Source organism: Triticum aestivum, chromosome 3A (genome assembly GCF_018294505.1).
Source record: "Triticum aestivum cultivar Chinese Spring chromosome 3A, IWGSC CS RefSeq v2.1, whole genome shotgun sequence".
Taxonomy (NCBI): Eukaryota; Viridiplantae; Streptophyta; class Magnoliopsida; order Poales; family Poaceae; genus Triticum; species Triticum aestivum.
Genome location: NC_057800.1, coordinates 739,420,165 through 739,446,892, shown reverse-complemented (window position 1 = coordinate 739,446,892; position 26,728 = coordinate 739,420,165). Strand labels below are relative to the sequence as shown.

Sequence of the window (26,728 nt, the reverse complement as noted above, 5' to 3'; positions counted from 1 at the left end):
GAGATTGCATTGAGGAATGCACATAGCTTCACAATGGCTAATCGGACGTTTTCCGGTAGAAGCCCCCTCAATGCAACCGGAAGCAGTTGCGTCATAATCACGTGGCAGTCATGAGACTTTAGGTTCTGAAACTTTTTCTCTGGCATATTTATTATTCCCTTTATATTCGACGAGAAGCCAGTCGTGACCTTCATACTGAGCAGGCATTCAAAGAAGATTTCTTTCTCTTCTTTCGTAAGAGCGTAGCTGGCAGGACCTTTATACTGCTTCGGAGGCATGCCGTCTTTTTCGTGCAAACGTTGCAGGTCCTCCCGTGCCTCAGGTGTATCTTTTGTCTTCCCATACACGCCCAAGAAGCCTAGCAGGTTCACGCAAAGGTTCTTCGTCACGTGCATCACGTCGATTGAAGAGCGGACCTCTAGGTCTTTCCAGTAGGGTAGGTCCCAAAATATAGATTTCTTCTTCCACATGGGTGCGTGTCCCTCAGCGTCATTCGGAACAGCTAGTCCGCCGGGACCCTTTCCAAAGATTACGTGTAAATCATTGACCATAGCAAGTACGTGATCACCGGTACGCATGGCGGGCTTCTTCCGGTGATCTGCCTCGCCTTTGAAATGCTTGCCTTTCTTTCGACATTGATGGTTGGTCGGAAGAAATCGACGATGGCCCAGGTACACATTCTTCCTGCATTTGTCCAGGTATATACTTTCAGTGTCATCTAAACAGTGCGTGCATGCGTGGTATCCTTTGTTTGTCTGTCCTGAAAGGTTACTGAGAGCGGGCCAATCGTTGATGGTCACGAACAGCAACGCCTTTAGGTTAAATTCCTCCTGTCTGTGCTCATCCCACGTACGTACACCGTTTCCATTCCACAGCTGTAAAAGTTCTTCAACTAATGGCCTTAGGTACACATCAATGTCGTTGCCGGGTTGCTTAGGGCCTTGGATGAGAACTGGCATCATAATGAACTTCCGCTTCATGCACATCCAAGGAGGAAGGTTATACATACATAGAGTCACGGGCCAGGTGTTGTGATTGCTGCTCTGCTCCCCGAAAGGATTAATGCCATCCGCGCTTAAAGCAAACCATACATTCCTTGGGTCCTTTGCAAACTCATCCCAGTACTTTCTCTCGATTTTTCTCCACTGCGACCCGTCAGCGGGTGCTCTCAACTTCCCGTCTTTCTTCCGGTCCTCACTGTGCCATCGCATCAACTTGGCATGCTCTTCGTTTCTGAACAGACGTTTCAACCGTGGTATTATAGGAGCATACCACATCACCTTCGCAGGAACCCTCTTCCTGGGGGGCTCGCCGTCAACATCACCAGGGTCATCTCGTCTGATCTTATACCGCAATGCACCGCATACCGGGCATGCGTTCAGATCCTTGTATGCACCGCGGTAGAGGATGCAGTCATTAGGGCATGCATGTATCTTCTCCACCTCCAATCCTAGAGGGCATACGACCTTCTTTGTTGCGTATGTACTGTCGGGCAATTCGTTATCCTTTGGAAGCTTCTTCTTCAATATTTTCAGTAGCTTCTCAAATCCTTTGTCAGCCACAGCATTCTCTGCCTTCCACTGCAGCAATTCCAGTACGGTACCGAGCTTTGTGTTGCCATCTTCGCAATTGGGGTACAACCCTTTTTTGTGATCCTCTAACATGCGATCGAACTTCAGCTTCTCCTTTTGACTTTCGCATTGCGTCCTTGCATCGACAATGACCCGGCGGAGATCATCATCATCGGGCACATCGTCTGGTTCCTCTTGATCTTCAGCAGCTTCACCCGTTGCAGCATCATTGGGCACATCGTCTGGTTCCTCTTGATCTTCACCAGCTCCCCCCGTTGCAGCATCACCGTATTCAGGGGGCACATAGTTGTCATCGTACTCTTCTTCTTCGCCGTCTTCCATCATAACCCCTATTTCTCCGTGCCTCGTCCAAACATTATAGTGTGGCATGAAACCCTTGTAAAGCAGGTGGGAGTGAAGGATTTTCCGGTTAGAGTAAGACCTCGTATTCCCACATTCAGTGCATGGACAACACATAAAACCATTCTGCTTGTTTGCCTCAGCCGCATCGAGAAACTCATGCACGCCCTTAATGTACTCGGAGGTGTGTCTGTCACCGTACATCCATTGCCGGTTCATCTGCGTGCATTATATATAATTAAGTGTCCAAATTAATAGAAGTTCATCATCACATTAAAACCAAAGTACATACATAGTTCTCATCTAACAACATATAGCTCTCCAGAGCATCTAATTAATTAAACCATACATTGAAACTATGTAAAACATTTCAATGCGAAAACAAATGCGATCATAATCGCAACCAAGGTAACAATTGATCCAACGGCATAATGATACCAAGCCTCGGTATGAATGGCATATTTTCTAATCTTTCTAATCTTCAAGCGCATTGCATCCATCTTGATCTTGTGATCATCGACGACATCCGCAACATGCAACTCCAATATCATCTTCTCCTCCTCAATTTTTTTATTTTTTCCTTCAACAAATTGTTTTCTTCTTCAACTAAATTTAACCTCTCGACAATAGGGTCGGTTGGCATTTCCGATTCACATACATCCTACATAAATAAAATCTATGTCACGTTGGTCGGCATAATTTTCATAAACAATAAATGAACCAATAGTTATAAAGATAATATATATACCACATCCGAATCATAGACAGGACGAGGGCCGACGGGGGCGGATACCAAAACCATCGCACTATATAAGATGCAATAATAAAAGTAAGAAAATAATACAAGTATCTATGTAAACATACAAGTAAGAATATTTTTCCTTTCAGAAAGAAGATAAGAACAAGAGGCTCACCACGGTGGTGCCGGCGATGAGCTCGGCGCGGGTGATCGACGGCGGTGAAGACGGGGACGGGGCGTGACGGACCGCTAAACCTAGACAAATATTGAGGAAAATGGAGCTTGGAGGTCGAGCTTGGAGAGGAGAAAGCTTAAGTAGTGTGGCTCGGGCATTCCATCGAACACCTTGTGTGCATAGGAGGTGAGCTAGAGCACCACCAAGCCCTCTCCCCCTCGGCCAGAAAAAACAGAGCAGTGTGCTCTGCTCTTACGCGAGGGGGTATATATAGGCACCTCATTGGTCCCGGTTGGTGGCATGAACCGGGACTAAAGGGGAGCCTTTGGTCCCGGTTCAAGCCACCAACCGGGACCAATGGTAGTGGGCCAGGAGCGAGGCCCATTGGTCCCGGTTCGTCCCACCAACCGGGACCAATGGCCCACGTGGCCCGGCCGGCCCCCCTGGGCTCACGAACCGGGTCCAATGCCCCCATTGGTCCCGGTTCTGGACTGAACCGGGACTAATGGGTTGACCCGGCCTGGACCGTTGCCCCCTTTTCTACTAGTGAAAGTTTATAAGATTTGGCAGTAATGACAAAACACACAATATATATAATTTCCTTTGGTACTGTTAGCATGCTAATAAAATTGCTATTGTTTTCAGCAATATAATACATAGAAGCTTAAACCCACAATCCAACTATTTGAAAAAAATAGTGACTTATACATATTTAATGCAAATATTAATAATGTGCATATAGTTAAGTGAGAGTGAATTTCCTTAAATTTCCATGGAGTGGTTCCCATCTTACTTCATAAATAAGTGATTGTCATAATAGACACTTTTTTTTAATTCCTTCTCATGCAATGTTAGTACAATAGCGTATCCATCAACAATAATTTTCCTCCACAACGATGTTTGAGGGCATAATTTCCAATTCCAAGTTTATTAATTTTAGCATTTCCTTGAAATTGTTTGCATGGAAGTGTAACATTCTATCATGGTAAATGATAACCAGAATGCACAACACAACTATTTTTTTTAAATAGTCGTAAATGGAAAAATTCCGTGCAAACAAATTATAGACATACCTTCCACTTTCCCGATTGCATTGAAAAAATAGTATATCTTCCTCAATGTATGCCTCTCTAGTACACGTACGTGATCGATAGATCGTGAACCATGGCCGCCACCGGAGACGAACCGGGAACTAAGCGCGCGCATACGGCACGGCAGGGCTGGTCAGCCACGTTTCCTGACGATCTCCTCGCAGTCGTCTACCACATGATCGCCTCCCAACTCGGCCGTGTACGCTTCGCCGCCGTCTGCCGGTCGTGGCGTGCCGCCGCGCGCTGCGCCCCGCCCGTGCCGGCACTCCCGTGGCTGCTCCTCTCGCCTCGGGACTGCAGTGGGACGAAAGCTCTCCTTCACTGCCCCGAGGATGGCGCCATCGTGCCCTTAGAGTTCCCGAGCAAAGACATGGTAAAGTGCATCGTCGGCTGCCACGATGGAGGCTGGGTCGCGTCCTCCCTAGCAGACCCGTTCAGGATCGTGAACCTCTTTTCTGGCGCCGAAGTGACGCTCAACAAAAAGCAGGCGAGTATCTCCTGCACGAGCCGGTACCATGGCGGCTCCAGCCAGGTTGAAATCTTGAAAGTTGTTTTCTCGGGGCCGCCCACCTCAGGCGAGTGTATCCTTGCCGCCTTAACATACAACTGCAGCATCGCGCTCTGTAGAGTTGGATGTCCGACCACTGGGTGGTCGGTGGAAGGATGTCCTAACAAGCCGATTGTCCACATCTTATTCTGGAACGGCGAGCTCTATAGCCTACTCTACGATGGGCACATCATCAAATTTGAGATTGGCATGAATGAGGATGGTGCACCAGTCATTGCGGCTACGCATTGGCTAGTCAGTCGAAGGATCGGCTGCAGCATCAGCGAGGGAAACTACAGGGACTATGTTAGTTACATCTTTGATCTAGAGGGTAAGTTTGCCATGGCACTGAGGCGCCAGTGGTTGCCAAACCTTGACCCTTTCTTCAAGGTGTTCAAGCGCGTCGACATTTATGGACCAAATACATGTTACAAGCACAAGTGGTTGGAGGTGACAAGTTTGGGTGACCATGCACTGTTTTTGGGGGAGACATTCTCGAAGGCGGTGCACGTGGCAGGGAATATGCCAGGCGGCGTGAAGAGAAATCGCATCTACTAGTCACATAATTGTTGGTTAGATCAGAACAATGTTGTCTCTAGTGACAATGTATTCTTCACAATCTCGAATGACAATGTTGACCACACATACTACAAGAGAGACGGCACAACTAATGAAGTCACTGGTGATGGCAATTACGTGAAAAGGATCAGGTCAGTAGGATACTTCAAGGAGGGCTGTTTAGATGGTGGCATGTGGATTATCCCTCCAAATTTATAGCTAGTATTGACTTTGTGGTATTGGCCCATAATTACCTATGAGGTTGATATAATAAAAATATAAGACAGATGACCAGGTTGTGTGTCATTTCATAGACAGGCTATAGTCTTATAAACTTATGGTGGTATTTCTTTTTTACTAATGTACTCCCCCCGATTCGAAAATATACCAATATCTGTGTTGTGTCTCATGCTCACAATTAAGTACTCCCTCCGTTTCAATTGTCCTAAGTCTATAAAATTAGGTTGGACCAAGTCCATAGAAAATTATACCAATATATACAACACCAAATTAGTTTCATTAGATTCTTCATGAAGCATCTTTTGAAATATATGGCGGACGACTTGGCGATTCGAAGACTAGAGGAGGCCCTTGGCAACGCTCGCGGCGAACAAAGGCTGCTGAAGGGCAGCTTTGCGTGCTTTTGTAGCATATGTCGGGTGCCTGTTGTGTTGTGTGTGGTCTGCCTCAGTCGCATCCTGCCGGGATGTTTGGTTCATGCCCGGTGGTTGTCAGGTCATGCCACGGCCTCTTGCCATCGCATGCCCTTGGCCGGATACCATGCTTTCATATGTCTGTCCGGTATTTGGACTCTGTGATCTGCCCGGATGCTCCCGAGTAGCCTTTTAGTTGTTGGAGTAGGAATCCCCGGTTCTGATGGTTCGGGCCGCGTATCATCCGGACTATGGCCAGCCTTTCTATCGACCAGGTCGTTGGGTTGCCTTGGTCGGCCAAAGAAAGACATACACAACGATCATCTTTCTTTTCTGTTAGAATAAATCTGAGGCATACCGTCGATCATCCGAGGACCAAGCGATCACATGAGCACGACATCGAGATTTGTTAACGAGGTTCACCTATATGGCTACATCTCCGGGACTTGACTACAGGCGCTCCTTCCCGTGACACCGTCACAATACCGCACCCAGTCGCCCTGGACACCGGCACATGCCGCCGGCTTTCCCTGCATTCCGGTGCTATTATGTTGGTATATGTTACACCGTGTGTCTAGCCCCGCTATATATGAGAACTCCATATCCTATCTAAACACAATACTACTACAAGTCCAACTGTAACCTACCTTGTACACTATATTCGACATAACTCTAACAAACTCCACCTTGACGAATATTCTCTATCACCTTGAATTTGTCCATGCGTGAAACTTTCATATACATTGGACTTGAGCTTATCCCATGAGTACTGCTGCCACTCCAAAGACTTCATATGACTCCACCTGCAACTTGTAGTCCATTCTTTTCATAACCACAGTCAACACTCGAGCAAAATTAAGGAACGTTACTCTAGTTTGTGCTCCCAACTTTCAGAGTATCAGTCCAACGCCATCACATACTGATCACTGACCTGCGTGAAAGTGAACAACTCACATATTGGATGTCACACATAAGAGTTACCTGAACTCAACATCACCGCTCCTTTCTTGACCGCCTGTCTGAAACTTGAAGGAATTTCACCGTTGCTTATAGTCATCCTGAGTCAAATTCGCAGTTGTCTCACCACATGTATGACCACCAGAGCCCTGGCCCGTCTCCATGTCCGTGCATACCGTGCATACCGCACGCCTCGCCGCTATTACCGCGTTGAACCTCCGCTGTCCCGGTCGAGTCTCAAGGGCCACGAACCCACACCACTCAACCCCCACTGCAGAGTACCACCGATCATCACCGACCGGTGACGAGTTTCACACTTCCATCAGACCACTGGGCTCCAGTCCGAGTTACGTGTCACTCGCTTTTTGCCCAGCTGAATAGGTTTCGACTCTCTGTGCACTTACACCGCAGCCCCTCAATCCAACTCCACCTTCAACATGACTCCATGGTAGATGATCAGTCCACCCTCGCGCCCCGCCGACTTCAAGCTCACATGTGCACCGTCTTAAATCAACCCCGCGCCATAGTCTTGTCAAAGCCACACGAGCCCTCAAGCATGTGTCACGTGTTTTCACGCCCCAGAAGTCGGTCACAATCAGCATCACGCTCATATATCGTCGTCGCTGATCCCACCATTGTCTTCTATACCAACCGACTCGCGTCGATCCATCAGACTGACAAGTCTGACCCAGCCAAACTTCCCCGACTGCAGACACATTCCAGACTCCTCAAGCCATCACCTTGACCACCATCATCCGTGCACAAATGTGTACCAACAAAGAAACCAAAGCAAAGCCCCATAGCCTTCCCGTGCGAACATACCAAATCAGATCAACAAAGCTAAGCTAGCTCAAACTCCTAATTCATCACACGTCTGTAGCTGGGCTTTTCTTTTCTTTACTTTTTCCATGAAAGCATCACGGTTTGACTAAGCCTTTGTGCCGTATTTTTATTCCAAACAAATATCCACGATGCCTTATTCATTCGGCTCCACAACGTAACTCAGCTACGCACACGTACACGTGAACAAAAGTCACCCATCACCTGGGTCTGGCCGTCCAGCCTTCCACCGCAGCCCAGCTACAGCTCCGCTAGCCCAGCCCACTCGCCGGCCTGGCCAGCTTGTGCCTCGCCTTGTCCACGCAACGCGCATCCTCCCATACGGCAGCCGCCTCGCTCGACCGGATCGAGCGCTCGATTTGCTCCAGGCTTCCTCCTGCCGCATGCGTGGTGCACCGCTACCACTCGTGCTGCCTGACTCGATCTGTCTCCCGCTTCTGCACGTTCCGCTGCCGCCGCTTGCGTCAACTCGCAGATTTCCAAACACTTCCACCGATTGCTTGCAGGACACGGCTATCCGATCCAGCCGAACCAAAATTTCCTCGCCAAGCATGCACCGATGACGATCCATCTTGATGAATTCGTCACTACCTCTAGATCAACAACCGCAGCCTCAAATCGAACCTTGCTCATGATACCACTTGTTAGAATAAATCCGAGGCATACCATCGATCATCCGAGGACCAAGCAATCACATGAGCACGATACCGAGATTTGTTAACGAGGTTCACCGATATGGCTACATCCCCGGGACTTGACTACGGGCGCTCCTCCCCGTGACACCATCACAATACCGCACCCGGTCGCCCTGGACACCGGCACATGCCGCCGGCTTCCCCTACGTTTCGGTGCTATTATGTTGGCATATGTTACACCGTGTGTCTAGCCCCGCTATATATGAAAGGCCTAGGATACAAGTGTCCTACTAGGACACGACTTCATATCCTATCTAAACACAATACTACTACAAGTCCAACTGTAACCTATCTTGTACACTATATTCGACACAACTCTAACATTTTCATTGATAAATATACAAAGGCAAATACATATGCAATACGAACATACTCACTTGCAGACCATTCACGGGAAACATCCTTCAAATAGCTAACCTAAATTTTTGCTGGTATTAGATGCTTCGCTTCTTTGCTAAATTTGGTCTTTGTGTCGATGGCTGCAGTTGGTTTCCTCAAATAGTTCACTTAATTTTCATTTTATGTTTCAAATTCTTTACTTCTGGGCAGAAGTTGGTCTTTACGCCAATGATGCAGCAGGTCATTTGTCAGAAACAAATCATCAAAGAAAGTCATGCGCAATGATCATTGTCAGGGAAAATAAAAATATAGTATGAACATAATCATTTGCACAAAACTGGAGACAAAATCCTTCAAATAGTTTGCTTAACTTCTGGAATGCAGTTGGTCTCTGCGTCAATTGACGTAACGGGTCATCTAGTAAAGTAAAAAATGAAAGTTGCATGGCAATATATCTCGGAATAGCCATGAAAATGCAATAATAAGTAGTATAATGGATGTTTTGAGGAGATAGGTGTTTTATGTACATGAGAACAAGGGGTTCTTCCATAGAGTTTGGATATACCGGCCACGGTTAGCACCATGTCTCGAGTGAGAATGGGCAATGCACGGTATCGTATAGGCTAGCAAAATATGGATAGGTGAAAGTGTGTAAAAGGTCAAAAACTCACATTAGTCATAAAAGAACTCAAATACTTATTGTAAGAGCGTAATAACGGATCCGAAGAAAACGCAACCCTGCGCCCCTCCTAGAAGGAGAGGTTGGAGAACATAAGCTCGTCGCACGCTACTTGGCCTTAGGGCATCTCCAGCCGCGCCCCCAAGAAGGCCCCCCAGGCGTTTTTTCGTCCGCCGGCGCCAAAAAAATCGGCCCAGTCGCGCCCCAAGAGCCCAGTTTTCGCCGGCTCGGGCAGAAATTGGCGCCGGCGGACCCAACCCGAACCCGGCGCGCTGGGGGTCGCTCGGGGGCGTTGGGCGAATCGTTTTTGGCGCGAAGAGCCGCAGGCCCGCCGCGTCAGCGACTCTACTCTCTTCTCGCCCCTTCGTTGTCCTCATCGCCTCGTTTCCTGCGGCGAATCAATGCCAAAGCTGGCGCGCGCTGCCGCGCCGGTCAGCCTCCATTGATGCCTCACGGGCGGTGCAGTGAAGGCTGGGCGACGCGTCCCTCGGCTGCCACACAATCACGCCACGCGTAGCATGCCAGCCAAGCCTACCACGCGGCGTCTCCGCCTATAAAAGCCGACTACAAGCGCGCCGGAGAGACTCACCCCGATCATCCACCGACGACGCGCTCATTTCTCCCCCTTTCCTCCTCTCGCCATCACCAGTTGAGAAAGCATGGCCGAGCGTTTCCCAGGCGATGGCGCGGCGGCGAACGGATTCGGGCGCCGTCATCTGCACGAGGACGAGGCTCACCTCCTTTTTGAGGCCGAGTACCCGGTCCCGCCGGACATACGGGTGCCCGGGGCGTGGAGGATCAGCGCCGGCGGCGTGCCGGTGCCCCCGGTACCCACCGGCGCGGCGCGGCGTGCGGAGATCGCACGCATCCGCTCGTCCCTGTCGCGTGCGGCGAGGGAGGGGCCCCGGTACGTCCCCGACAGCCCAATCTGGGAGCCGTACTTCCGCCGCCGGCACGATGAGCAGCTCGAGGCCACCAACGGCGTCGTGCCCTCCGGCAGGTTCAACGCCGTCGGTGGTGGGGCGTGCCCGGGCGCACGTTGGAGTCCGTCCTCGAGTACATCGAGGGCGGCAACACGCCGCGCCTCGAGTACCCCGCTCCCCCATCCTTCTCACGCCGCCGGGGAAGCTCCTGGATGTCGAGGCGCATGGAGACCGGGGTGTCCTCCTCGTCCGGCGGCTCTTCCTGCCTCCACCTCCGCCCCGTCAAGCCGGAGCCCCAGGACACGCCTGTCAGCGTGCGTACCCGCAGCTTCGGCGCCCTCGTCGAGCCCAAGGTGGAGCCCAGCCTCCCCCCGGAGTACGAGGAGATAGCCCGCGCGGCTTCTCCGACGAGGACGCCATGCGGTGGTCGCGCGACGACTACCTGCGCGAGGAGATGATCCGGCAGCGCCGGGCCCTGGAGGAGATCGCCGCCTGCAAACGTGGGCGCGAGGATGAGGACGGTGTCGTCGTCCTCGATAGCGACGAGGACGACGCCCCCCGACCGTCCAACCCGCCGCGCCAACCGTGGGAGGGATGCAGCAGGGACGGCGAAGGCGTAGGCAGGGGCGAAGACGACGACGACGACGGCGGCGGTGACTACACGCGGTTCTGCAGCCTCCTCGGCATGTAGAACCGCGTGGGCGAGCGGCGAGGTGGGCGGCGAGGAAGACGGCGGGGGTAGCCCGCGGTAGTTTTTTTCTTTTTTTATAAAATATGTTTAAATTTGAACGAACTCGCCCGTGTTTGCGTTATGTTTGCGCCGAATTTGAACATTTTAAAAACCCGTGGGGGGCGCAACTGGGGGGCATCACGCCCCCAGTGCGCGGTTTAGCGCCGGTGCGCCCGAGGGGCAATTTTTTGCCCCTCCTGGGGGGCCAACGGCTGGAGATGCCCTTACACAAGGTGATCAGTCCCTTTAAGATGTCTTCTACTCTGACCTCACCGCCACATAAAAAAATGTCATGAGCATATATTTTGAAACACATGAACATTTTTAAAACTGTCACGTAAACTCTTTAATGGTATAAAATATTGTATTTAAATTGTGCAAACATTTTTTTACATTGTATAAACATTTTCCAAAAATTTCACAAACATTTTTTGAATGCTATCAATATTTTTAAAAATTGCATGGACATTTTTTTTAACATGAGATAAACGGTTTTAAGATAGTGCTTCGGATGTTGTTCACAGCTGAACTTTGGTGGCGCGAGCCTGTAACCGTACATGATGAACGGTGCAAAAACGGCATTTCTGATATCTGCTAGGCCTTACCAAGAGGACGGCCTTTCTGATATAGCGCGTAGATCAGTGGCAAGCGGCATAGCGCATACCCACTTCGCACGCTGCTGTTTCTGTGCTCCGGCCCTTTTCGGGGTTTCACCCCCAACCGGTTTTGGGAAGGTTCTAGAACCTTCCCTGAACCGGGTTTTTTTGTTTTTCTTTTATTGTTTCTTTCGGCCTTTTCTTTCTTTTCCTTATTCCATTTTTTCTTCTTCTTTTATTGATCCTTTTTCTGTTTCCTTTTCGTTTTTCTTTTCTTTCATTTTTTTGTTTCATTTTTATTCTTGTTTTTTAATTTGCGAAAATATTTTAATTCGTGGTTTTTTAAAATCATTAACTTTTTTGAAGTGATGACATTTTATTTAAAAATCGTGGTTTTGTTTTTACAAATTCGTGAACATTCTCTTAAGTCATGGACAATTTTTAAAACTCACGAACATTTTTAAAATTTCATGAACATATATTAGAAATTTGTGAACATTCTCTTAAATCATGAACATGTTTTTGAATTCATGAACATTTTTTAATTTCAAGAGTAATTTTTTGGAATCATGAACATCTTCTAAAAATTCATGAACATTTTTCAAGTTCGCAAACATTCTTTTGAAACCGTGAAAACTTCTTGAAATTATGAACATTTTTAAAATTCATGAACATTTTTTGAATTCCCAAGCATCTTTTTGAAATCATAAATATTGTTTTGAAATATTGTTTGCTTTATTCAAAATTAACAACTTTTTTCTGAAATTTAGAACTTAATATCCAAAATTATTTTAGAAAAGGGAAAAACAAAAGAAAAAGAAGATTAAAAAAACCCAGCTGGCTTCGTTCGCAGCGCGGTATGGGCCGTATAGGAGCCCCCCAGGACGGCGCTCAGCTTGTCTGGGACTATTTTTTCTTATTAATATTCCCTTAATATGATTTGCCACTGCTTTAATACAACTTTATTTAGTATGGAAGTAATATCGATCAGATGGAGTAATATATTTTTTGCCGCTGTCCACGTCTTACAGTATAAACCACAGAATCTGATAAAAAAATTTGCACGCAGGAATCATAAAGACAAAATTTGCACGCATGAATAACTAATTACCACTTAAAAGATCAAATTCCAAGGGCAAGACGCCCGTCTCCCGTACATCGCCTGGATTTTCCAACATAAGGGGCGTTCATCCCATCACCTAACTTCTTACACCATATATGTAACATAATTATTTGTGTCAGGAAACCATACACAGCATGAAAGAATGAAACAAATGGTGAGGTTTCAAAGAGGGCGATGAAAAAGCATTGCAAGCTCACAACCAAACCGGTGACCTTGGAAAGGAAAGAATTAGGGTGTGTGACTGGACCACCAATGCAGTGACCCGACACACGACATGGAGAATTCGTCAGTGGACAACACACAATTCCAGGGCATGGGCAGCTCAAAACTCACTGCTCCAGCCCCTCCGACGCCTACCAAGGGTCCCCTTGACCCAGATAGGCTTACACTTACCGATGTCTCTTCTTAACATTACGACATGTGCGAGAGAGATCTTCGTGTTTGAGATTTGCCTTTGAAAAACAATCTCGCCGTCCTTACTTTCACCAAGCAGACATTAACTGCTGCATATTTGACAGCAGAAGACTTTAAAAGAGCTGGAGTGCGATCTTGAGCCTATTCTGCTTCCACTTTGGTAGCTTTGCAAAAGCCTCCTTTGTCATGCCAAACTTCTCCCTGAACTCTGCCGAAGATAGATACGTCTGCAGTGCAATGTGCCAGTGTACTAGTGTTAGACTGTTAGGTTTGGATGAGGATTAGATGATTCAGTCAGAAGAGCAGCAGCAGCGTACCTCACGCCTGGTACTATCAATGTCTGTGACAGGATTGCTTGAAGATGTCCTCAAGCGATCATACGGATATGTAGGAAGCCCTTCCTCGTCTTCGGGCTGATCCTCCTTTACATCTTCCTGTATTGTCGGAGTCACAGTTTGCCCATCCTTCACAGCAGGGGTACTTTCTTTGGCGTCTTCCTCTGGCTTAGGTTTGCTTGCTTCAGATTGTGGTTTCTTTACCTCAGGACTCACTTGACATCAAAAAAACATAGCAGGTAAGAGAATTGTGCTTGCGACGCAGAAATGTATCTACTACTAGCTGAGGATGTTAGCGTACCTTTAATTGACTTTGGTATCAGAGTTTGTCTAGGCCGCTCGAAAGAAGCAGACATTGCGGCGATCGAGGCAGCTCTCTGGGGTGGCTTTACAGGATCAGGGGAGGAAGACTTCGAAAATGATTTTCTTGCAACTGGTGGAGGGGTTGATAGATTTCGGGCATTTGAATTCTCAAAGGTTGCAGCCAATGCATTGAATGCCGGTGACCTTCCTCTAACTCTCACACGATCGGGGCTGAAAGACGTACTTCTCCGCTGAGATTTATCAGGCACACTTGATCTTCCAGTGTGCGATGATGTTGTTGTTCTTCTTTTAGGTTTCTGCAAATTATATAACCAAGAGTTAACCTTACTCTAAGAGAAAAAAATATTTGGCTATTGAGCTGATGAAAATGCATGCATTTGCCACCTGATAAGGCCAATCAGTCACCTAGTATGTTTATACACAATACAAAGTGTCCATTAAACGTGATGGGGAATGCTGCAATAACTGGAGAAATATACAATAGCTATGCTGGACATGCAGATGCAGTCAAGCTAGCCTTTGTTCACAACCATCTAACTTACCAGGTTGAGAGACACTTTAGGAGGTTAAAAAAATCAGAAGGTACAGAATCTTACATCTCTTCTTGGTTTTATTCCATCCTTCAATATAGACAGCCTCCTTTCAAATGAGTTGCCATGCATCTGAGACGATTTATAAGACAAAACACAATGAGGTTAGCTCCTGAAGTTACATGGAAGAGAAAACACACAAACCTACAAGGAAAAGGCTTACGGCTGTTTTTGCAGAATCCCAAGTGAAGAACCTGGTGAAAAATTGGGGCTCACTTCCTTCATTGATGACATAAAGTGGTGTTTCTCGTGATAAGTTTTCCATTGGAATGTCAAGTTCTAGAAATTTCTGGCAGAGAAGTAAGTTTTATGAATCCAACATAAACTAAAAAAAAGGAAATTTGCTTTCTCCACACAGAAAACCATGAAATTATAACGTACCTCTCCAATGCTCAAAGCTTGTGCACGTATTTTTGTGTCCACATTTTGTCCAACCCATATAAATACACATGAATGACAGTCCAAAATAAATATGTCCTCTGTCATCATATCATCTTGTGTGAAGTTGAATATCTCTCTAACCTGCAATATCAGGCGACTGCCATTAAATTTCATCACATTATCTTATTTTAGTCAAAGTACATATGAACTTTAGAATTGCTCACCTTAAGCACCCCTTCATTAGCCCAATGTACGCCACAGAGAATACCAATTCAAAAGGAAAACACAGATAAGCACATTACATACTGAATGATAATGAAGACAAATGGATGCGAGAAATTTTATAAACACTTTCTTACCTTTCAAAAAAGTACAACAAAATAAATGAGCGTCACTTTCTGGATCTCTTGCAATCTTCTGGCTGGAGTACTCGGATTTTATTCCAAGTATCTTCCAGAACTGATCATATTCTGATCCTTCCTTGAGCATTCTGGATTGGAGATTTGGCTGCACATAATATATTGGATGAGAAGGATGGGAATAATCGAAGTTTTGGTATATTGATAGTGTAGAGCAATCAGAACTGAAACCATGCTAGCATAAAGTACAAACATACATTACCACAACAACATGCATTTAAGGTGATACTGAAGTTGGCCAGATATGACTAGGAAGCACATGTCAGATGGCGAATATTTACTGCAATAACTACATGAAAATTGTGGAAAAAGCACCAGCAAAATCAGGAAACATAATTTATGTTTCATGAATATGTAAATCACACTGTACTCACTCCGTTCTTTTTACGCTGCATATTAGGTTTGTCTGAATTCAAACTCCAAAGTTTGACCAAGTTTACACAAAATATTATTAACATTCACAATACAAAATATATATAATTATATCCATTATGAAACATATTTTTCATATTATATTTATTTGGTATTGTAGACGTTGATATTTTTTAATATCAATTTGTTCAAACTTTACAAAGTTTGACTTTTGACAAATCTAATACGCTGGGAGTACAAGATAGTCATGTACCAAAGAAACAAGAAAATATGAATAATTTTAACATGACATGATGGATTTTAGTGACTATAGTATCCATATTATTTTAAAAAATGTTTAATCGCACTGATGATCATGAACACTTAAGTTATGTACGGTTGACAAACAAAAAACTGTCATATTGAATATAAGTCGATCAAGTTGATGTGGCAACAGCTACATGAACGATCAAATGCATTTGCATGAAATGATTATATTGAAGGGCATTTCCCATAAGTCATACCTTGATCACATCTAGTTGCCTCTCAGCGAGCTCTTGGTCCATTGACGAGCTTAGGTTCCCAATCCATGTAAATACCGTATCTCCATCATGCAGTATGTAACAGTACGAAGAGTTCAGGGATGGTGCCACCTGGTAAGAAAAGCCATATCATAGTTAAACATGTACGAATACGGGCTAAAAGAAGTGGTCATAGCATTAGTTACAAAAAGAAGTGGTCATAGCATAAACATAATGCCCTGTGCAGTGAAGATAGACCGAAACAGAAAGTACCGCATCAACTTGAATTGCTTGCATATTATCTGGTCCTGAACCTTGAACCCGGAAAAGTGCAACCCCATTTTCTGAATATGTATCATCCTGAATGCCATTTTCTGAGACAAACTTCTTATACCCAGTACTAGCACCACCCTGGTTTTTCCAAAAAAAAAATGTAAAGGTCTGCAGCAGAAAGGTGTCTTGACAAAAGTAGGACAGTGAAGCTTAACCAAACAAATTAGTGAAGGCTGACCTTGAATATAACCAGATTCTGAAATATTGGGAAAAACTCAATGGGCTCCTTTCCTTCATAAAGGCGAACCTGTGATAACCAGATTATTGAGATTGAGAGTCAAGCAAGATTTTACGGATATTTGAGTCTCAAACAAAGCTGATTTTTATTTACCAGAACTGCCTGGAATTTTAGAGACTCAACCATCTTATTAGCAAGTGAAGTGGCTGCAGCCCTCTCCTCCTGTCCTCACCAAAACAAAACATGTGTTTAGATAATTATTCACCAGCTTGAGAGCTTGAGAATACAAATGTGGCACCCCCATATTCTCAATACAAAAGAATGCTAAATACATTTGCACTTAAAATAGCACGAAGGCATCGTTGATACAGTAGTGGTTTGCACAGCATGGCGAAAATTCCAAATTCGCAAAGGACAGTGATTGCTGTCATAAATCTAGTAGATTATACTCTACTGTACAAAGAGAAAACAAACCCGGGAGGCAAGATAACTCAATATTCACTGATTCCTCTTAATCAGTCATCTATCCAGTACATTTGGATGACTGTTAAGCATTACTGTTTCAGGAACATGCTAACATGCTACTACAAAAGAAAGTAAATGTTAAAGATTACCTCAATACTCTTTTTTCCAAACCAAGTACCAATAAGACATTCCTCCCCATCATCACCAGGGTAGCTATATTGGAAGATATAGCAATCTCCACTGTAGAATTTGCATTGCTCAGAGAATGAAAGAAAAGTCTTTTCACTGTCATTTACGCGCCAAACCTGTAAGACTTACTCAACTTCAGATTATGTATGTCGAAATGGAATTTTAGCAACAATCTTGTTCCATGGTACAAGTGTTTTTCTCACAACATTTCAACAAACAAGAATGCGACAGCAATAACTGTTTTAGGTCTGGTCACAAAACCATTAGCAAAAAAGGAAATTCAACTGACCTGCAAGTTCCCTGTGCAGTCAATCTGAGGTAGAGGCTCTTCCTTCACAGGAGCAGATTTTGCTACAGCCTTAACATTAAATCCTTGGCGTTTAAGAAGGGCTACAAAAGGAAATTGATGTGTCAACAAGTTTTAATAGTGATAAAGGAAAATAAACAATAATAACCGTGACTAATAACAAAAATAACCATCAATGCTAACCTGCAACTTTTCCTCTGCTCTCATCTGACACAACTGCCTCAGCTTTCTTGGGCCATTTATTAAACTTTGATCGGAATATAACCGTCTCAAATCCTTCCATGAGACGAATAATGTGAGATTTTGGTCGATCTCCTTCACGAAGTAATTCCTACAGAAGTGACAATACACCATCATGGAAAAATGGGCCTAACCAAAGCAATACGCCGCCACAGTTCCAGAAACAAAATGTTTGGTACATCAGCATAGTGATGGCATGTCTATCTTTTCTTAAGTTGTGGTAACCAATTAATATGGCTATGAACCAGAATTTCTGAATAATGTATGGCATGACATTAATTTGAGCTTGTAAATTATCAGCAACCATCAAATTCGTCCTGTTCAGAAGCAGAAAGGAGAAAATCTTACCTCAGCTGCCAATCCTGCTTGTTTCCGATCTTCAAGCGCTGTTTCTCTACCCATCCAGACATAAATTTCAGATCCGCAATCTAGAATGTAGCATTTTGTTGAATCTAGCAGCGCTTTTGTTAGAACTTCATAATCCACAGAAACTGTTTGGCCCTTGTTGACCCTGAAAATATCAAAGAATGGAATATTGTATCAGAAGGGAAAACAGATACACAACAGAACCACATGTTTAGAAGAGAGTGCATTGGGTATTAGAAATGAAATTTCTGGGATTTATTTCCAGTGATATATTACCAGAGCAGCTTTGGAGGGAAAGCAGTATCTTTTCCATTAGGCTCAGAAAAGGTCTTTCGGGGAAGGGGAGCAAATCCCCCAAAGAGACCCCAGAATTCACCAGCATCAGCGTCTGCCATCAACTTTCCATCCTCTGTTTGAAAGAGTAAATTATAATCCTGGAAGAAGAAAATTACTTTGTCCATTTAAGAAGTGTTTTCTGAAGAGTGAACTTACCAACTGCAGCTACATCACATTTTCCTTCATGGTTGGTGTCTTTGAGATATTGCACAACCTCAAGGGCTTTAGCCCTCTCTTGAATACTAGAATTCGATCCATTGAATTGGAATATCTTGGACTTTGTATCTAAAATAAATATGTCATCATGGTTGAGTGATGATCTTGCAAAAGGAACCTGTTGAGGAAAAGCGCAATGTGACATACATATTTGGTAGTCATCACCATGAAAGAACAGAGTGACAAATACATTCAGAAAAAAACTACAGGGAACACAGAAAAAAGTATCCACCTCTTTGACATGGACTGTATGCTTTCCTCTGCAGACAAATAATCGTGTTACATGCTCCCGTTCATTGATTTCAGTGTGCCTGAAACCAGATGCAATTCCACCTTCCTCTGGTATAATACAGGGTTTAAAGTAGGAAAGAAATTTCTCAGTCTCATTTCCCTGTACTTCACGGTATTGAACACCACGTCCGCCAAGAGCAACATCCAATTCCACAGTCTTGATTGCAGCTGTACCAGATTCATCCTGTTCATTAATTAAAATGCAACAAATAAGTTTGCTATTTCATTAGCTAGGGTATCGACAAAAAGGATGAAAGCTTAAAATGTAATAGCATACCTGACTGGTATCTTTACCAAGCCAATAATGGATATCATGCTGAAAAGAACCATTTTTACGGGCAGTTGTCTGTTCCAGTGACAATGACAAAATAATTATTAGTCTTAATCAACATTATTACGGTGATGACATTAGCATCAACATTATTATGTTGCATAGATAATATGCAGAAATAAATAAAAATAAAAGGGAAATAATTCCTTCAAGTATAAAGGATAACATCATTATGGCAAGAAAAGATGCAGGATAAATCGATATTTAGTAAGGTTACAAGTTTATAAAAATGAAGGGATGAGACCAGTTGAATTGCTGACATCAAACAGCTCTGCACAACAGAACTAATCATGGACTTGGGCACGCCTATAATTTGAGAAGGAGTGGTAGTACCTTTAGTATTATGTAGGAATCTCCTGCAAAAAAATTTCCATGTGATTCTCTGGGAACAGGAACGGCTTGCAACTTCTCAATCCGCCATATTTCCAGTCCACTGAGGGTTGTTAAGAATAACTATGCAGGGACAACCTATATGTAAGCAATTTCAACACAATGTTGACCTAACATATTCACGTACTTCCAGTGCAATGTTTTCTCGCAGACTTCCATTCATCAAACATGAAGCTGACCTATGTGTACTAAACATTCCCTACTGGGTATGCATCGGTAATTTAAAACTATTGTGCATGACAGTAATGATAGATGGAGATATATAACATTCGTAGGATAGAACAATATGGTAAAGATAAGTGAAAATGACAATGTAAGCCGGTAGCGAAATAGGCAACTGAAGGATACTCTTTTTGACCAGCCCCTTGAAAGGCAGGATCTACATCCCTCATTGAAATCGCCATAGTACCCCTGGATCTCGGCGGACTAGTCCTTCCTGGCTTTTGCTTCAAGAGCGAAGAGAAGGTGTGCTGAAAACAGAAATTCATAAACTTGGTTGAAATTCCATTTGCAACAACACAAGATTTGCAGCTCAGGGCAAGCCCATTTATAAAAATCTGGAAGAAGAATATCCATAAGAGTGTAAACTACATTTATATATATATATATTAATCCTTCTTTAAAGAAATATAAGAGCATTTAGATCACTACTTTAGTGATAGCTAGTAAAAACACAGATGAGTCAAACAACAGATGAATAGAAAAGCATACGATTGTTTCCTACTCAAACAGTTAACCAAGAGAAACACAACACCAAAAGCTTGAGATAATAGGGGCAAGCGGGCAGCAGACAAGAAGAACATCCTTGGAATGTTTGGCAATTGCTAAACATCAGGCCAGCTCCAATACATTGTAGCTCCAACAACAAGAGTTGGCAATTGCTAAGCTTCAGGTCAGCTCCAATGCATTGCAGCTCCAACAACAAGCTACATCTCCTGAGATCGTGTAGGTACTGTACAATAAGATCCAATGTCAACCGACTTCAAGCATACACTAAGAGATGCTCATATCCAATTGCTAAAATTCACTGAATTATTCCGGACAGAAGTGGGCATCCTTTGCAATGTGTCTGTAACACAGACAAGATGTGAACGCATCTCCGGTGTTCAATGAAGCTGCTTCAATCCGCCTAATTGTCGCCCCGCCAGGCTGTGGATATCCTTGTGCTGAAGCCAGAAAGTATGCCCATTCCAGATGCCGAATTTCATCAACGCAGCGAAGAAAAGTCAAACGAAGCAATCTGTCGCCGTTTGCACCAACTCCAAGGCAAAATTCAAGTCACTACCAGGCATGGCATCCTAGGATCTGACAAGCAATCCATCCACGTCAAGCTCAGTATAGTAAATACAAAAGGCAGCCACGAGGATCCTGTAGAAGCTCCTGAGCACAGAATCCTCCTGACAGAACCATCTCTGCTCCGGGCGCGGTCCTGAGTTCCTGACGGGCAAACCATGTGAGGAGTGGCGGTTAATGAGCGGAATCTGCAAGGCAGAGGAACAGGGGCGGCGGATCTGGACCCGGAAACTGCGGATCGAGAGATGGATCCAGGCCGATGGGGTTTAACAGAGTACAGCCTAGGCCATTGCGGGCAGCAGAGCAGGAACGCGGCGCCGCGACGAGGAAGAGGGGACAGCAACGGCGAGGAGGCGGCGGTGGACTAGCAGAGAGGGGGGAGAGATTCAGAGCGGGTCGGTGGTGGCAGATCAGGCCGGACCCCGACCTCGTTGACACGGCAAATCACGGGAGGGGATCGCCGCCCGTACACGCGGACAGACAGACGCGTACATACCTTACTGGCGGACCCAGGCGCGGCGGCGGCCATGGCGGCCCAGATCGGCCGGCAGCGCAGCAGCAGCAAACAGCACCCGCACCCCACACCCGCAACGGCCGGCGCGGCGAGAGATCGAGCAGGCGAGCTGGCTGAACAAGCCCCACCCCGCACCCGGCGCTAAACAAAACAAATCTCCCACCCCATTCCGGCCCGAGTATATAAAAAAAAAAAAAAGAGAGAGGGGGGATGAGCTCGCGGGAGGCTCGGATTTGGTCGCACGCACGCACCTGGGGAGGGGCCGGTCGTGGTCGAATCGTGGTGCGGAGCTGCGGTTGCTGTCGCTGACCGCCGCTGGCGGTTGCGCTTGGTCGGTCGGGCTCGGGCCCGTCAATCATCCGCCCATGGGCGGGGGAGGGGGAGGGGGTGGCGAGTTACTGGGGGCGAGGTGAGGCGAGGCGAGGCGGAGGCGTGCTCGCCACTACGGAGGAGGACGGGGGAGGACGACGAGGACAGGGGGTTGGGGTTGGAATTGTCTGGGGCTCTGCGCTGTAATGTGGTTTTAGGAAGAAAACAAATAATGGAATCAGACGGCCGCGGCGTGTGAGTGTGTGGAATGTGGAATAGAAGGAGGAGTTGGTGGAAAAGGGCTTTTGCCAAAGTGAAAGAAAAGGGGTTGTTGGAATTTTGGAAGTGAGGGGAGAAGGTATATTTCTCATAACACAAAAAGGCTTCACCAATTTGGTTAAAATTGTTCGGATCCGCCTTCCGGCGGCACGTGCTACCATGTTAGTTAGCGTGCCCCCCCAGACACCCGTTCGCGTGACATAGCGTCAGAGACGGTTGGTCCGGCGTGAGAACAACGATTGCGATTGCCGGCCGATGTGTGGTGCTATCCGCACGACGATGCCGTTGGCATGGCGCGGAAACACTATAACCATCGACGTGCATCGGCAAGTATGCGGCCATCCATTACACGCGTGGCTAGTATGGAGCCAAACCACGCCGACAACTAGTGCTTTTGCGGTTCGTTGTTGTACAGTTAGTAAGACCAAGGAAGCAATTTAAAGTTAGCACGACCGCTGGTGTCAAAATTTATGGACAACATTGCTCACACATGAAGGACGGTTGGGCTCCTGACGACTGAACACTTGGACGCGGCATTGAGTGGGCATCAATTCCGCAACTATGTGTTAATGGCGTGAAATCTAGTCTAACCTTATTTGGTAACCATTGAAAATTTTGTAGCGGTATCTATCCATCAAAATAATGAAAAGCAAAAAAACACCATTCACAGCCGCCTTCCTTCAGCATAGGAGTGGTGTTAAATTGGATCAGTTTCAACTTGATCCATTGTCTCTGCTATTATTATTTCATAAACAAATATTTCAAATGCGCTATGAAATCTTCAGCGACGTTTTTCATTCATGTAAGGATTACCCATGATAGGTGGGTTTATAATTACATTGTAGAGCTAACACCTTGAAGAGATATATAAGGGCATCTCCAAAGCGGACCTTCAAGCCGCCCGCAACTGCTCGAAACACATGGTCCGGACGTGTTTTACTATTCCGCGTGGCCCTGTATCCGTCTGCTGGCCCGTCTGGACGACCTTTTTCCCGCAAACCGAAATTAAACTATGGGGCTTTGAGGGAGTCCGAACTACAGACACTAGGACTCCGACACCCTCGGCCCACCCAAAACCCCTCCCGGGCCCCACGTCTTCATCTTTCGCTCTTTTTTGCATCTGTTTTCTCTCTCGCTGACGTCGCCGCTACACCTCCCAAGCCGCCTGCCAAACCCGTCCCAGAGCTTGGCGACCTCCATCGCAACACCCAGCTCCCACACTGCTTTTCCTCCACTGCCGGACCACACCTCTCCTCCGTCCACCGCGCAGGTACCATCCGCCTCTACGATACTCACAATGCCCGACAAAAGTGTTTGGTGAAATGCATGTGCTAATTTTTTTGTCCCTTATTCTTTGAAGCAATGGATTTGAATATGGAGTACATATACAAACACTTCATTGAGTCATCCGACGAGGAGGATCAGGCGAATGAGACAACGATGATGCAGGCGCTCCTTGCAGACGCGGGGCGTGCGAAAAAACATGTTCTCAATTTCAATGGGTCGATCAAGGGCCGTCGAGTGCTCAACCGGAGGAAGGCACGCTACCATCCGACGCTGATGGACGACTACTTTGCCCTGATGCTTTATTTGCTGACAATTTTTGCCAACATGGGGATGATGACATATTGTATGATCATGCACAAAATGACCGTGGAACATGAGGGTGATGATGTTGTCGCAACTCTTGAATTTGAGAACATGGTTGATCCTATTGAACTTTCAGAGCATAATCTGGCCATGTTTGATGAGTTTGTTCAAATGCATCAACAAATTCGGCATCGAGCTACTAAGAGCATCTACAGCCGGACATAGCAAATATGACCCCTTAAACGCCTCCATTTTGAGCCCCTATTTATCCGTCTGCGCAGCCACATTCCTCATTTTTTTTCTCATATGTCTGATCAAATTGCACGTGATTAGTGAAGATGAAGAGAGAGAATAAAAGAATGGATAAATAAAGAGAAAATGTAGTTCGGTGGGGCCGCGTCCTATGTGGAGGAACGCCTCGGCGCGTCTGCGAGCCCTCATATCCTCCCCATATTTGAGATGGATATGAGGGTTCATGGACAGTCCGGGTGTATAGGGATGATATGAGGGGTCCGGTTGGGTCACGTTTTTCCTTCTCTCCTATCTGGTCATTGACCGGGCGCGTTCGCGGGCGCATGAGGGATGGTTTGAGGCATCTGGCTGTAGATGATCTAAAGTAAGATTTGATTGAACATCTGTTGACGATTTAAGGAGACAACTAGTACATATGTGCTAGTTGAATTCAAGTTTGAACTACTCTGGTTTGAAAACTCTGTTGGGTTGTAATATTTAAATTAGAATTACTGATGCATTTGAGCATGTTTAGCTCAACTACGATTTGATATGCCATTATTTCGAGCTTGCGGGTTTTAGAAAAAAGAGACGGACGTTTGCGGGGCAGGGTTGGATGGTCTGCTCCTGTATCACTGTTTGACGGTCCGCGAACGTATCCGGTGTCCGATTTGGGGTCGCCGTTGGAGATGCCCTAACCCCTTGTTGCCCTTTCCATTATTCATAGAAGAGAGAAAGGGGACACAATGAAAGGATGTTGCTTAGAACATCTCTAGCAGATTTGCTAAACCGCGGTAGTACAAAGTTCATTTACGAGATACTGTAAATCGATTTTGCGCTATCGCGTGCGGCACGACAGAACATATCTTGTAAAGCATATTGCATAATTTAAATATAATGGTTCTGGCCACCATACTTCTTCGCAATTTAAACATAGTTCATCACAAACTTGAAGCATACTAGATTTAAAACCTAATGTAACTACTCATCCTTGTTAACATGGAGGTGAAACTCTATCGCGGAGGTGAGAGGGCGAAGGCGAAGTCGTACTCTTCCTTGCCCGCCTCTAGCCGCAGGGTGGCCCCTTCTTCTTCGGTGGAGACCGCCTCCTTCGCCTCGCGGAGGCGCTTGGTGGTCGGCCAGAGGATCTCATGGAGGCGGTCGAGGTCCCTCCACACCTGCCGGCCTGTCGCCGCGCTCCCGTGCCTGCACGCGGTGCCATTCCACCGGCTGGCGAATGGCGGAGCTCCCGGCCTCGTCGTCATGGTGTGCCCGCTTGTGCGGTGGCGAGCTAACGCAGCTCCCTTGGCCACCGCTCGACATCCGGGCGGTGGGCAGCCAGCTAACCGAGGAGTAGCCAAAGTTACGGAAGACATGCCACAAGGCTTGATTAATTAAATTTCTTTTTTGAGACAAACAAGGCTTGATTAATTGGTCGGTTTGCTTTTGATTGATATATATGATGTGGGTTGGATCGGCTGGCTGGCTAGGCTTGTGATTGCCAAGGAAAGCAAAAAAGAGATAGATGAGCTGGATGGAGTGGCACCGCACCGTCGTGGTGAGCTGAGCTGTTTGGTCCATCAATTCATTCAATCAAAAAGGGAGAGGCAGAGGAAAAATGGTGCGGGACGGACGGAGCCGAAAGGTGGTGCTGGACTAGGAAAAATGGATGTTGGATCGAACCAACGTGCGGCCATGTCCATCCCTGGTCAAAAGAAAAAGAAAACTTTCCCCGAAAAAAAATGTTTTTCATTTTTATAAAAAAATGCTGCCGTTCCTTGTCGTGCCGCATTGAACACTTGAACCTGTGGATACGAGCAGCTGCTGCGCTGGGTAGTGTGTACGTATGTATGTCCGGTTGGTGCCAAAACTTGCCCACCCGAAATTTTGACAGCCTTCCCTCAAAAAAAAAAGAAAGAAATTTTGACAGCCGGCTCTTTGCTTGGTTGGCTGGGTGCCCCCTCGTACTCCTGCTCGTACTCGATCCAAATAATCAAACCTACTGACTATTTGGAAACCAGCGCCATAGGACCATGCATCGAGTCATCAGGCATCATGAATGAGAATTGACAACTCCAGGCGAGGCGAGAATTAACAAATTTAGGATCCTTTCTGCCAAAAAAAAAGAAGACGCAAATTTAGTATGCAAAGAGAAAACAAATATACTATACTGGGCGGCCCAGTAAAGATAAACGGGGTGGGAGTACAGTTGGAATGGGCCTTCGCTACTGCAACGAGCGAGTGAAAACTGGGCATGCATATTGGCCCATAAGCTCTAGGAGTTGAGCCAACTCCGCCAAAATGATACTACTTCCTTCAACTCAAAAAAAAATATGATACTACTTCCTCCTATCCAAAAAAAAATGTCGCTTTGAACTAATGTTATTTACGACACTTTTTTCCGATCGGAGGGAGTATGATTTCTACTTCTGAATAAAAAACATTGGTTATTTCCCTTGAAAAATCCCTTCATTTTTTTGCAGGAAAATAATAACCATTGTTAACGGGTCAGCTTAGTATATTTGTATATATTTTTTAAATACAAGAACTTAGGTGGTGATATTTCTAAACTAATGTTATTTAGCTTTTTTTAGTTCGTCCTCCCGCCATTCATCATCAGAATCCTAGGTGCCCAAACTGTGTGCGATAAACTAATGTTCGACATTATTAACCATATTTTGTTTTTTTGTTTAGAGTCCCACACACATATCCAGCTGCACAAAGTTATATTTAGGACCGTAAAACTGCCCCTAATCCCTGTTCTCTCATGCAACTAGCATCTGGAGCCGTTTGATTATTATTTTTGGCTGTCGCTGACCATTGGATTTGGATGAGCGTAGAATTATATTTAAGCGCTACCGTCGCCACTACATGAGTCTAATATCCGAAGGGCAACTATTATGGTAGTTTTTCTTTGAGACAATTATGCTAGTTTTCTTTTGGAGTATTGTGCTTGATT

The 26,728-nt window shown here is 45.7% G+C and overlaps 1 protein-coding gene across 2 annotated transcripts; it reads right to left on the bottom strand.

The window, feature by feature from the left end:
* Positions 1–12,539: 12,539 nt before the first annotated feature.
* Positions 12,540–21,848, bottom strand: LOC123063635 (villin-3). 2 transcript variants are annotated; one of them, XM_044487510.1, is made up of 23 exons: positions 21,612–21,848; positions 19,902–20,023; positions 19,497–19,596; positions 19,110–19,178; positions 18,774–19,016; positions 18,482–18,659; positions 18,266–18,398; positions 17,972–18,134; positions 17,567–17,714; positions 17,366–17,466; positions 17,037–17,192; positions 16,576–16,644; positions 16,423–16,491; positions 16,185–16,322; positions 15,915–16,043; positions 14,980–15,127; positions 14,845–14,855; positions 14,621–14,761; positions 14,403–14,528; positions 14,246–14,311; positions 13,627–13,945; positions 13,308–13,540; positions 12,540–13,217 (listed from the first exon to the last, which is right to left on the bottom strand). In XM_044487510.1, exons 1-23 carry the CDS (start codon positions 21,717–21,719, stop codon positions 13,104–13,106), a joined length of 3,084 nt encoding a protein of 1,027 aa, XP_044343445.1. In that variant the 5' UTR covers positions 21,720–21,848; the 3' UTR covers positions 12,540–13,103. The 2 variants fall into 2 exon arrangements, with proteins under 2 accessions (XP_044343445.1, XP_044343446.1); XM_044487511.1 differs by lacking the exon at positions 21,612–21,848 and adding an exon at positions 21,343–21,562.
* Positions 21,849–26,728: the final 4,880 nt, after the last annotated feature.

Bases quoted from the DNA above. Each gene is read 5' to 3' on its own strand.
- LOC123063635 (XM_044487510.1), bottom strand. From the start codon at position 21,719: ATGATTGACGGGCCCGAGCCCGACCGACCAAGCGCAACCGCCAGCGGC. The intron at 19,179-19,496 runs GTACTACCACTC...TCACTGGAACAG, and splicing joins ATTCCTACATAATACTAAAG to ACAACTGCCCGTAAAAATGG. The intron at 18,660-18,773 runs GTGGATACTTTT...TTTCCTCAACAG, and splicing joins ATACAGTCCATGTCAAAGAG to GTTCCTTTTGCAAGATCATC.